Source organism: Corvus kubaryi, unplaced genomic scaffold, assembly GCF_017639235.1.
Source record: "Corvus kubaryi isolate FWS band 111438036 unplaced genomic scaffold, C.kubaryi_AGA036_p1.0 split1-37355, whole genome shotgun sequence".
In the NCBI taxonomy this organism is placed as follows: domain Eukaryota; kingdom Metazoa; phylum Chordata; class Aves; order Passeriformes; family Corvidae; genus Corvus; species Corvus kubaryi.
This window is the reverse complement of record NW_024582078.1, coordinates 881,171-894,411: the sequence shown is the minus strand read 5'-3', so window position 1 is coordinate 894,411 and position 13,241 is coordinate 881,171. Positions and strand designations below refer to the sequence as shown.

General features: G+C 44.0%; 1 protein-coding gene across 2 annotated transcripts; it reads left to right on the top strand.

Moving 5' to 3' along the window:
* The first annotated feature begins 283 nt into the window (after positions 1-283).
* Positions 284-12,968, top strand: LOC121657609 (bile acid receptor-like). 2 transcript variants are annotated; one of them, XM_042013496.1, is made up of 11 exons: positions 284-446; positions 4,791-4,917; positions 6,067-6,423; positions 7,299-7,439; positions 8,038-8,177; positions 8,267-8,371; positions 8,462-8,561; positions 9,660-9,788; positions 10,054-10,173; positions 11,218-11,331; positions 11,483-12,968. In XM_042013496.1, the coding sequence occupies exons 2-11, from the start codon at positions 4,827-4,829 to the stop codon at positions 11,710-11,712; spliced, it is 1,527 nt and encodes a 508-aa protein (XP_041869430.1). In that variant the 5' UTR covers positions 284-446; positions 4,791-4,826; the 3' UTR covers positions 11,713-12,968. The 2 variants fall into 2 exon arrangements, with proteins under 2 accessions (XP_041869430.1, XP_041869431.1); XM_042013497.1 differs by lacking the exon at positions 284-446 and adding an exon at positions 3,421-3,499.
* The last annotated feature ends 273 nt before the right edge of the window (positions 12,969-13,241 follow it).

Here is a 13,241-nt window from a genome sequence, read left to right as displayed (position 1 = left end):
GTAAAAATCTCCAAATAATTCTACTACAATATTTTTACTGCTTGGGAATTGAACATTTTCCATCACCACCCCAGACACGTCAAGGTGAAGCAATCAAAATGGGAGAATTTTGAATTCTAGCAAGAAAGCAGAATCTTTGTGCTGGGCCAGGGAGGACTCTGGGAAGCGGTGACGTGAGGGTCCCCATAGCCTCTGTCCCTGATGACCCAGTTCTGATTTGATTTATGTGGGCTCGCAGCTGCCCTTGCTCCGACCCCAGAGGAGCTGTGTGGGAAGTTCGTGTCTCGGAGCCGCAGCGTTGCTCTGCCGAGTGTCTGGAGCCCGGGGTGTGCACACAAACTGATAAATAGGGAAAGGCCTGCTTTGCTCCAGCTGGAGCAGAGCTGGGACCGGCACTGCAGCCCGACGGACTCTGTGCTGGCAGAGAGGAGCTCCCTGCAACCACCGTGAGTATTTAATTTCCTTCTCTGCATGCTCTGGGGTTATAAATTGGTGCTCAAGCCATACATCAATTTGCCATGTGAAAATATTCCAGGCATTGGGCTTTTTTCTTCTTTACCTCCTTTTTTCCTCTTCTTTTTTAATCATCTGACTAAATGAAAACGGAAGACATGCAGTTTTAAATCTGGTATTCTACAGCCAAGGATCTGTTCCAACAGAACTTCATTTGACACACAGAGTGAGGAAAAACAACTTTTAAATTCAATTATTTGTTTCTCTTCCCAAAAGTGCCCAGAAAGCTTTGAGTTTCAAACAATCTCTAACCTCTTATTTTACAATGTATAAAAGTTATGCTTTTGAAGTAATTATTCACAGAATAACAATTCCAAAGGAAAATTTCAAGAGAATTGCAACACAGTCCATTGATGAAATGAGCCAGTTCCTATTATGGTTATTATATGACCTGGAAGGAACACATTTAATAAGAAGAGAAGTGGAATTTCTTCAAAGAACAGCTTTGGGGAGCTTCTTGGCACATTAAAACCAAGAGGAACAGAAAAACCCTTAATGATGCATGTAAGCTGCATACAGGATCAATCAAGTGATCCTACAATTTCCCCTGCAAAATCATTCTTTAATTAAGCAGTGATTACTGAATTGCTTGAGTGAAATTGAATAGATCAGCTGGCATCACACCTACTTGGTACTGATTATGCTCAGTTCATTTTTTGTTCAGTTTTTGGTTTAAGTTTTTGCAAATGAAAAAAAAATAAGCTTTGCCTTCCAGCAGCAAGCAAAGTACAGCGATTAAACCCAAGCCTGAAACGTGCTCTGAGTTCCACTACGTGACTGTTAATGTGCCCCAAGGTGTGCTAGATGGTGAAGACCTTCAGCTCGAGTTCCTAAAATTCCCTGTAAACAAAAAATTTCCCCATGACTCAACTGTCAAAATATTTACGATAGCAGCTAAAGCACTGTCAGTACCGACCTCTGAAAGGGCTCCCTGTGTCCCTGCTCCATGAAGGATGTTTTGTATCACAATAAATTTGATAAGTTGATGATATGTTGCTTTATGATATGGGGTTTTATAGCAATAAAAATGATAAACCCCACATCTTTCGCCATAAATAGCAATAAATAGAGGTACAGTTCAGAGTCTAGTCTGAATGTGTACGTTTATGGTTCTACTTTACTTTTATCAATCAATGGCTTTTTTTTTCTTTAGTGGATTCCATTTTTGATAAATTGTCAAGTCTTTCAGTTGGGACTAAGAACTAAATTCCTGCATTTGATGGATAACCAAGCCCTTGAATCAACACGTTCTGCTTTATACTGAACGTTTGTAGTTCAGAAGATGAGGGCTGGCAAAACTAAGCCTATAAAAGCACAACATTTTCAAACATGCTTAAGCCACCTTGAGTGTAAGTCACCTCTTCCTCTTCCAAAAAACACCATTCTCCCCACCTGGTCAGGATTTCACTGTGAAAATGCCCAGTGAAAGAAGGAAAAGCAGGAACAGCGTGTGCTTTACGCAGATGACATTTTCTGTCAGCTCAGTGTGCGTGAGTGAGGACTGAAGACTCCCACCCTATGTGTGTTTCTGCTTGGGATTCTACAAAACAAGTAATTTAAAAATTCATCTTTTGTTCCCAGTTATTTCCACTTTTTAGGCTAAAGACCTTTATGCATCCTCTCTGGGAATGTATTTAGATTTTTGCTTCCTTTTAAAGCACTCATGCACAAACGTGTGGTTATATCGGGAACACATGGAAAAGAGAAAAATGGGCACAAACCATTTTGTTTTGGGAATGGCATGGCTGCAACTGCCCCAAACATCTGAACCTGTTGCTCCAATCTTATTTCAACTTTGTCCCAGTTCCTGTGTTGGACATTACACCTGGGCATGTCTGGTACCTTCTGTCAGCAGCTTCACTGTGCTGGGCACGTGCAGAATTCCCTTGGCTGGCACAGGGTTAACGAGCATCTGTGAGGGCTGGGGAAATGTCCCGCAGGTCACGGCTCAGCCCCGTCAGGGGTTTGGGATGGCTACAGAACCTTGGGGAGAGCAGCACATGGATCACGGAATCCCAGGGACTGCTGCAGTTTGGAGGAGGCCTCCCTGCTGCTGCCTCACTCACCAGGGGTGAGGCAAAGGTTGGAACGCACAACTCTCACAGTCACTCATAAATAATCAAAACTTGCCTGGCCTAGGAAATGAAGTTCCTTCCTTACATATCTTATTCTATTCTTTCTTTTTTTTTTCTTTTTTGCTTTAAAGAGCCCAATGCTTTGTTTTATCAGAAGAACAAGCTTGCCAACACTAAATTCTCAATTGTCAGAAAATGAAACTCTTAATGTTCACGCATAGGTCTAATTCAAAGACAGTAGAGCATTCCTCAGGTAACCGTTGGATTTACTATTCACACTGTTCTAACATCCTCTTAATTTAAGATTTCAGTTTACAAAGTCTCAGTCTAAGCTGGAAATTTTGTAGTTGCACCTAGTTACTGTTATTGGCCATAAAAATCGGTAAGAAGGGCTAAATGCTTTCTCATACAATATCTAAGCTGAGGAAACTTTGCCTAAGGAAAATCTGCTTCCAAGATTTAGAATGTTTAAGCAATCGACCACCTTACATTTGGTACTTCATACTCCCAATATACTGTTTTTATTAGACTGGATCAGTGTATCTTTTTTTTAATCTACTACTCAATTATGGTTTTTATTTAAAGAATCCACTGGAATTCAGAAACACATTTCTTCAGCAAACACACATTTTTGGGAAAAAATGTAGACTTTGCCCAGGCCAAATTGATCTAACTGATAAGACCTCATGATTCAGTGACTCATTTTTCTCTCAAACAAATATTTACTAGCAGAGATAACAAACCCCCAGCATTCCAGCCTCACTGCATCCTTTCACCTTCTGCTGACAACATGAAGCGAAAGTGGTCAGCCCCAAAGCTCTGTCCAGTTTGGGGGAAGAGATGTGTGTTTTTTTCCGATCAGGACTTCAGATTCCCTGGGGGGATCCATTCATTGTCTCAGCTGCAGCAAGGTACAGGTATAGCACAAACCCCACCTTTTGAGTCCTTCAGGGAAGATCTTTAAACCCAGCTTGCTGTAAATTCTGCAGAGAATCCCATTGCAGAATGCCAGTTGGAATTGCTGTCTTTTCCAAACATTTCCATGCCTTTTTCATCTTTTCTATCCTTCCTGTCTGCTCAGGGAAAGCCTCTGAGTGGTTCATGGGCAAATTGTCTCTTACAGCCCTTTGGCTCAGCAGAAGTTGAACCTATGGCCACATCCCACACATGCAGAGGGGCAAGGGGGCAAGGAAAATATTCCTACTTATTCCTCTAATGGCTACTCTGTTACTTCTCAATTCTAAGCAATACCAGAGGTTTGCTGTAGGTATGTAAACTCAAACCCAGCTTGTGCCACTGTCCATACTGACTTTTTTTTTTTCTAAAACTCTTTTAAGAGATTTTAGAGCACACATTTTCAGAACCTCTCTCTAAATTTGAATTTATAATTCAAACTACTGAAAAATGAGGTAACTTTTGAACTCCAAGCACAGCAGCTCTTCTCACTGTGTCACTGTGAGCTCTCAGTGCACTTTGTTACTGGGAATGTCAACAAATCCAGCCAGGAGTCCAGGCTCCTTCAAAGACCAAGGGACAGTGAAAGGCTCTTTAGAGACAGCACATCCTATAGGAAATCGGTATTTTTGGTCTTCACTGCATACTTTACACCGTTAAAGGAACACAGGAAGTGTAATTCAGGCAGTACTTAAGCAAGGCAAAGTTGACTTTTACTGCATAAATGAGTACTTAAATGACAAAGAACAGATATTCCATGTTGGCCTTTCCATGCTATTTTCCTTGCTTCAACTGTGCATAAAAAGTGAATGAAATAAACTCATTAAAAGCCCATCTTTGTGCACAAACAGAACAGTCTCACATGCACACTAGAGCAAATGCTCTAATTCATGCTCAAAGCAAGTTTATTCTATCCAGTGAAGCTCCTTTTAACCTTCCCTGAACTAGAGAATTTACCAGTGATTAGTCCAATTCCCCCACATGGTTTTGTGTAAAACTCAGAGCAAAACATTTCTAATTATAACTTGGAAATTTAGGAAAGAGTTTTACCCTGAACCTGTAATATCAGGACACTCAAACATTTTGTAGCCTTGCTGAGGGTGCTATGTGACTTCACACAGACATCTGATTTTCTTATGATCTGAAAACTCTCCCATATTCTGGAGTTTTCTGGTTTGAGCTCTGTGTCTAACCCTACCCAATAATTCTTTCCCATGGGATGTTTCTCTTCCTTTCCCCTTCCTCCAGGTTGCCATTTAAAGGCTGATCCCCCCAGTAGAGTGAATGAAGCAGTGCAGCTGGGAGCAGAACATGGCCAACACATTTGTCACCATCCCTGACGGGTACGGCCTTCCCGAGCCCATCCAGTACTATGGTGAGTAAAGCAAGTTTTGTACTCTGGAAATACGGGAAAATGAACACCTCTGGGAATTTTTTTTTCCTTCATTTTAATTGATCTTTAAAGCACTTGAAAGCTCTTACCAAGCTCGCACTGAAAGTGTATTGAAATCTATTACTGTGTGCTCATACAGACTTTTGAGCACAATGTGATTATTTTGACTGAGCATTCCATATAAACATTCCCAGTGCTGTCTCCCTTTGACTTGCATGGAGAAGACACAGGTTTTATTACAGTATTCCAGGTGCATTATAAATAGATAATGCCTGTTCTATATCTTATGTAACTATAATTGCAATAACTAATTTGATTCTGGAAGACTAAAGGCAGGACCCAAAGTCCACTAAAAGGAAAAAAACTCCAAACTGTTTTTAAAAACCTTTCCAATTTGTTTTTATAGAGATTTTAATAATCCCAAAGGAAGAATGAAACATGATGCATGTGGCACAGGCTTTCTTTGGTATAGCTGTGTGTATTTAAGGGAGGCTGGATAAAATTAAAACTCAACAGACAGGCAGGAAGAAATTCTCTTTGTAATTCTGTACCTACATTTTACTAAACTAAAATCTCATAACTATAAAGACACGTGTGGGAAAATACTAAATAAAACAAGTCTCTGCTTTTTACTCCTCTGAAGTTCAACTTTAAGACTCCTGTCACAGTAATTTTCAGTACTCTCTACTATCTACACCATTTTTCTCAGACCCCATTTTCAAAATAGTGCCTGAGATATCTATCAGTAACAAACACTTCACTCATTAAAAAATTCACTTATTGAAGATATTTGACTGTAGTGTGGATGACTAATAAAAACAACCCTCAAGAGTAAGATCTGAAGGCTGCTGTGCCATCAGATGACAAGTGATATTTAATTATCTACTAACACTAATCCAGTGGCACCCACATGATATTGCTCAAGCTGTTACTGAGCCATTTTTGCTACATTTAAGATTTCACTTAAGAGCATTACAGGTGGCACATTTAAATAGAATGTGTCAGATTTCCCTTCTGAAAATGTGTTCCTCTAATATTTATGTTACTAAAGCTACAAAACGTTTTTAAACTTTGGAGCAGCCAGAGATATTCTCCAGGCTTTTATTCCACTTTCGATTTCCCCCGTCACAGATGTTTTACCAGAGCACATCAACTACCAGCTGCAGGACCCGGATTTCCAGGCTGCCCCTTACTGCCAGTACTCAGCAGTCCCAGTTCCAGCCCTGCAGTCCCAGCCTGCCCCATCCCCATACGGCTCCTACAGCCTGGATCCCCCGTACCCTGACGGGCCCTGTGTCGGCAGCAGCTGCGAGCTCAGCAAAGGCCCCTTCCTGGCTCCCCACGTGGAGGATGGGGGGTACCAGGGGCTAAAGAGGCCCAGGTTAAACCACTCGGTGAGGCTGAAGGGACAGGAGGAGCTGTGTGTGGTGTGTGGGGACAAGGCTTCGGGGTACCACTACAACGCACTGACCTGCGAGGGCTGCAAAGGTGAGCAAGGACACAGGGCCTCAGCGCAACCTTCCACAGCTGGGATTGGGGCAAACAGATTTGGCTGGGTTTTGTGCTGGTGTTTCTACAGTGGCTTTTAATTTATCTAATGAACCCCTTATCTAACACGCTTACTCCAGATTCACATTTTTATAACATTCTTTGAAGGAATATTTTCACAGTCTGTATTTAATATGAGAACTTTAAGCATCTCATTTTTGCATTGATGACTGGCTAGAACAGTGTCAGTGTAAGCAGGCGCTGGTTTTCTCATGAACATTTCTTAGAGATTTACTCCAGTATTATTAATTTTACTTATTATTAAAATCGAATAAAAGCAAGTAGTAATTACTTGCTAATTATATTTTAACTTGTTTGTATGGGAGCTGTCTCATAAGGGGCAGCTCTGATCTTTGCTCTCTGTGACCAGGCACAAGACTCAAGGGAGCAGCCAGAGCTGTGTCAGGGAGGTTTAGGTTGGGTATCAGGGAAAGGTTCTTCCCCCAGAGGGTGCTGGGCACTGACCAGGCTCTCCAGAGAATGGGCACAGCCTCAGGGCTGCCAGAGCTCCAGGAGTGTTTGGACAACACTCTCAGGGATGCACAGGGTGGGATTGTTGGGGTGTCTGTGCAGGGCCAGGGGTTGGACTGGATGATCTTTGTGGGTCCCTTCCAGCTCAGCATATTCTATGTAGGGAAAACATCAGTTAATATCAGTCAGAAAGAACTGGACATAACTATATTTTTAAAAAGCAAATATAAAATCGAGGTTATGTTTCCATTTAAAAAAACCAACCAAACCCGGAGATGCTTTTAACTCATTCTGAGATAAACCTGCTTAGATTGCTTCAGCCATAACCTGGGCCTTGTTCCCAGGCTTCTTCCGGCGCAGCATAACCAAGAACGCTGTGTACCGCTGCAAGAGCGGGGGGCACTGTGAGATGGACATGTACATGAGGAGGAAGTGCCAGGAGTGCCGCCTCAAGAAGTGCAAAGCTGTGGGAATGCTGGCAGAATGTAAGTGCTCCTTCTTGCTGGATTCTTTACTAATCACCGCGGATAAAACCTTTTCCAAAGTCAATCCCTTCCCAGTGATACTGGTCTAAACTTCATTTGGCTGTAGGAAAATTAATTTTAGAGACTGTGGCACCTGTAGCACCTTGGTGTGCAGAAGCCAGCAATGCTTGGGAAGTATCCCTCACCTTAAGAGAACTGTTGTTCAAAGACAGTACAAGAAAAAAAAAAGAAAGTACTAACAAGAGAAGATAAATATCCTGAGTCTTGTCAGGACAGCAGTGAGCAGATCAGATGAGCTTTAGGGTTTGGGGGGAAAAATTAAATAAAAATGGCATGATGGGCTTTGATGAAAAATTCTGATGCCTGTTCGTCACAGAGCCACAAGGACAAAGATGACTACAGACCCTCAGGCCTTTGGTGGCTACTGAACATCAGCTCACCTGATAAGTAACACATGGCCACATTCTCTAGGAAACATAGTTCATTATAGTTGACAGCTTCTGTGATGCAAGACTGGTGTTATCTCTAACAAAAGTGATGATTTCAAACTGTAATTAATTGAAAATGCAAGCACTGATGGCCACTTCACACCTCACAGGTTTGCTCACTGAAGTCCAGTGTAAGTCAAAGCGACTCAGGAAGAATTTCAAGCAGAAGAGCAGTTTCCTTTGCAACATAAAGCTGGAAGATGAGGGACTGAATAGTAAGCAAGTATCATCTACAACAAGATCTGGAAAAGTGGGATATTTTTCTATTTAAAATATCTCTTTTTATCACTTATTCTTACCCCAAGTCAATGCCACTTGATTGGTTTATTTTTTTAACAGATCCCAGAGAAGATGGAACTTACTCCAGGAGAACATCAGCTTCTTGACCACATTGTAGCAGCACACCAAAAATACACAATACCCCTTGAGGAAGCCAAGAAGTTTGTAGGTATCCAGCACACTCAGCCTGCATTGCTAAGTTATTGTTGTCGTGTATTTTGGCTGTATCCAATGTCCAAATACCCTTTCATGCAGCTACAGGAAACTGCAAGTCCTGAGGAAAGTTTTCTCCATCTGTCTGAGACAGCCATTGTCCATGTCCAAGTGTTGGTGGATTTCACAAAAAGACTCCCAGGTAAGTTTCTTCCTTTGGGGAATGTTACAGGAACCAAACCAAACTGATGGCATGAACCCGAGAAAAATACAAGCTTAAAGAAAAGGCTTTGAACTGATTATTTGTACTTCTCACTTGCCACTTATGTGTCATGAGGACAACCTAGAGGTTTTCAGTTCAAAACTTTGCTATAATTAGATTTCTTCTCCATTTCTGCCATGGACTAGAGACATTTTCTGGAAGCACGTGGACCTCAAAATACCACCTTGAGGGAATTACTATCTCACCACATTCTCTGAAATCCAGTTGAGTTTGCAATTTATCATAATCATCAAAGGAAAAAACAGATGTTCCTTCAAAGGAAAAGGCAGCACAGAAGGGACTTAGCAGGTGTTCTTATTCATACTTTCCTTTCACAAAGGACAAAGGAACATGCAATTAAATTCACTGCATTTCAATGTAAAGTTGACAAAGCAACATTTAATAGGGAGGGTGATAATTTTTCTTTGTAAAATTCACTGACAAAGGTCAATCACCATATCTAAAGCAGGTATTTGATGTAATTTAGCATCTCTGTGGGGCAGAGCTGAAGGAAGGGCTGTCTGTTTTCTTGTGTTACATATCCTGCTTTGATCAAGTTCAAGAAAAAATCACTAAGGTTCCTTTGCTCTTGAATTACAAGTGCAGACAATGAACTCGTCAAAAGATTAACAGGACTTCTAAAAAGAAAATAATATAACAATGAATGAAGGGGAGTATCCACAGTCACTAAACAATGTAGCAGATTTATCAGGTATTAACCCATGTGATAATTATCAGATATGAGGAAGAAGGTTTTGATAACATCTTGCTTAGTCCCAAAATTTTTACGTGTATCTTCCTGTGACTCTTTTAACACTGAAAACTGCCCCCTCCCTTTTTTTTCCTTTTTAATTGTCTAGCCTGCAAACTAGCAGGAAAGATCCCAAGTCTTTGGCACATGCTTCATTTAACTATGGCTCCTCCTTTCCAGTAAAGGCATTTATTAAAAAAAAAAAAAATCATTTTTTTCACATCATGTTGGGGGCTTAACGGCAGCCCCAGCCTTCCTTGATACTGAACATGCACCTTTCTCTGCAGGGTTTGAGAGTTTAGCCAGTGAGGACCAGATTGCTCTGCTGAAAGGGTCCACAGTGGAGGCGATGTTCTTGAGATCAGCCCAAATTTACAACCAAAGAATGAGCGAGTGCCAGCCATCCACCAGTGAAAGTACGTTTCAAATACCTGATTTGCATCACCGTGGGGTGGGTGGATAATAATCAGCTATATTAATTACATATTATATATTGTGTCAAATTTAACACAAGAGACTTTGACCAACAAAAACGCAACCAAAGAACCTGGAGCCAGATGCCAAAAAGGATTTTATACCTGCACGGATCTGGAAAAACTTAATGCATTTTCAGCAATGATACAGACAAATATTTAAGATCACTTTAAGCCTGACTGGGAACTGTCATGTGCCTTGTTCCAGGTCATGTAAGACTTTCTGATCATGGGACATGTTGTCATGTTCAAAACCTTGATAAAAACAATATTTATTCCATGGAAATGTGTCATAATGAAGAGAGGCCAACTTCTACTACTACCACAGGTAACAGAGGTCTCAGAATCTAAATACTGTCAATGCTTGGATTTACTAGCCCTATTTTTGATTACACCGAGATACACTGTCCCTAAGGCCACTGCTCCAGCTCCTTTCCTCTCCTCTCCCTTTCCTTCTCCTCTCCCTCGAGCTGCTCTGGTATTACATCCTCAGGTATTACACACTGGCATTGCATCTTCATGGCAGGTAGAGGTGTGTTCATGTTTGCTTATATCCCACTATACAGCCTTGAGTTACATTCAAAGCTCCACAGTACAACTGCAATACAACTTTTGTTATTATTTTAGCAATTAACATTGTTTCCACAAAGTTTGTTAACTATTTCATGCAATGGAACAGCCCCGAGCCTTAAAAGATTCACTGAATCACTGAATTACAGAATCATAGAACCAGTGAGGTTAGAAGGGACCACAGTGGGTCACCTCGTCCCACCTCCCTGCTCCAGCAGGGTCATCCCAGAGCACATGGCACAGGATTATATCCAGATGGGTCTGGAATATCTCCAATGAGGGAGACTCCACACCCTCTCTGGGCAATCTGTTGCCTCACAGGAAAGAAGTTCTTTCTCATGTTCAGGTGGAGCTTCCTGTGTATCGGTTCCTGCCCGTTCCTCTGGTGCCATTGCTGGGCCCCGGAGCAGAGCCCGGGCCCTGCTGAGACAGGGACACCCAGGGCTGAGGGACCCTCTCAGCCCCAGCTCCCTCAGCCTTTCACAGAATCATAGAATGGCTTAGCTTGGAAAAGACCTCTAAGACCATGGAGTCCAACCATTCACCATTTCCTTGTAAGAGAGATGCCCCAGTCCCCTCATGACCTCCACAGCCTTGCCTGGACCTGCTCCAGGAGCTCCATGTCCCTTGTCCTGGGGAGCCCAGAACCGGACACAGTGGTCCAGATGGATCCAGGGAGGGTCACCTTGCATCCTTCAGGCAAAGATGATTTGCAACTGTTTCTGCACTGAGATAACATCCTCATTATTCTGCACTTTTTTTTTTTTTAAACAAAAAAATGTTGGGTTTTTCCATTTTCAAGGCATAACTGAGGAGTTCATCACCGCCCTGTTCTGCTTCTACAGAACCATGGGAGAACTCAAAGTGACCGAGACCGAATACGCTCTGCTCGTAGCAACAACAGTGTTCTTTTCAGGTAAGCTGGGAAGGTGACAACGAGCTGTCACTTGCCCCGCGGGAGCTCCCATTTGTCCCCTCAGGCGCGGCGGCGCCGACCAGACCCTGAGGGGCGGCGGCGCCCGGAGGATCCCGCTCACCGCGCTCTCCGTGCCGCCGCTCTCCCGCAGACCGCCCGCTGCTGAGGGACAAGCGCCATGTGGAGGAGCTGCAGGAGCCGCTGCTGGGGATCCTGTACAAGCACTCGAAGCTGCAGCACCCGCGGGACCCGCAGCGCTTCGCGCGGCTGCTGGGACGCCTCACGGAGCTGCGCTCGCTCCGCCACGCCCACGCGGGGGCGCTGCGCGCGCGGGACCCGCGCCTGGCCGCGCCGCTGCGCGACCTCTGGGATCTCCACTAGGCGGCGCCAACGCCGCCGGCCCGCGCGCCCCTTCCCGCCTCGGGTGCGCGCCGTCGTTTCCCGCCCTTTTCGCCCTCCCTCAGCGGGCGCCGTGAGGTGCCGGTGCCGGTGGTGGCGGCGACGTCGGTGTCGGTGCAAATGTTGGCGTCGGTGCCAGTGTCGGTGCTGGTGCCGGTGCTGGTATCGGTTTGGGCGCCGCTCTCAGTGCCGGTGTCAGTGCTGGTGTTGGTGCCGGTTGTCGCTGCTGGTGTCAGTGTCGGTGTCGGTACCAGTGTTGGTGTTGCTACCAGTATTGGTGCCGGTGTCGGTTTCGCTGCTGGTATCGGTACCGGCGGCGATGTCGGTGTCGGTGTCACCACTTTTCTTCGGGCCCATGGAGACAGAAAAGCCGTTCAAACCGCTCTTGCCGCCGTGCCTGAGCTCCGGGCAGGGCCCGCGGCCAAACCCCGGCGAGCGCTCGGGCCGCGGGGCTGTGCCGGGCAAATGGTGCCACCGGCCGGCCCGGCTGAGCTGCGAGCGGGCGGGGGGACAGCCCGTCCAGGGACACCCTGCTGAGAGCCCCCGGGCAGAGTCCTGACCTGAGCACACACATTCTGCCCTGTCCCGGTAAGTGTCCAAGGCCAGGACTTGGAGCAAGCTGGGATAGTGGAAGGTGTCCCTGCCCATGGCAGGAAGTGGAACTGGATGACCTTCAAGGTCCTTTCCAAACCAAAACCATTCCATGGTTCTGTGTATGTGTGAAATTCGCTGAACTCATTTCTCTGCCGACTGCCAAGATTGGTGCTGGAGGGAACATCTTCCACTTTAATTTCAAAGATTTCTGCTGTTACTCTCTATCAAGACTGAAGGAAATCATCTTCTCGATCATCTGCTCTGTGTTGTAACTGCACATCACCAATGGTAAATCCCCGTTTGATGTGGGTGATTCAGCAGTGAGCAGTGCCCCACTTGGATGCTGGCACCGGCTTTGAAGTCCTGCTTACACCAGACCAAATGTGCAGTGAAAATGTTCTGTCACCACACAGAGTTATGTGAATTTTAAAAATTACTGTTTCTTGTTGCGGCTCCGTACAGAATATGTTTAGATTGAAATGTGGTGTTCTGACAGGAGATGAGTTACACTATGTTATTTTTTGTGACTTGAAAATCTTGTAAAACGGCATTTTCATACTAAAACATAATTAGATGTGGTGTTTAGAACTACCCATGGAGTGAAGAAAAAAATAAATATCAACTACTGGACTTCAAAGAAACCATTTTGCCTCCTGAATCCTTTATTGTGCACCTGTGCACAGACAGGCAGTAGCTGATGAGTTCTCATCATCAAAACCTTGCACTCTGGCCATAGTCTATGAAGCAAACTGCAAAACACCAGTGGTTTGAAAAGCAACTGTGAAGTATGAAGCGAGTTACAAAGCCATTACCAATTTTGGTAATTTTGAAAATTGCAGGCAGTTGATTTATTAATTAAAAATAGTATTCTCACATTAGCGGTAATTTTTGTTTCTTCTGGATTTTATAATCCTTCT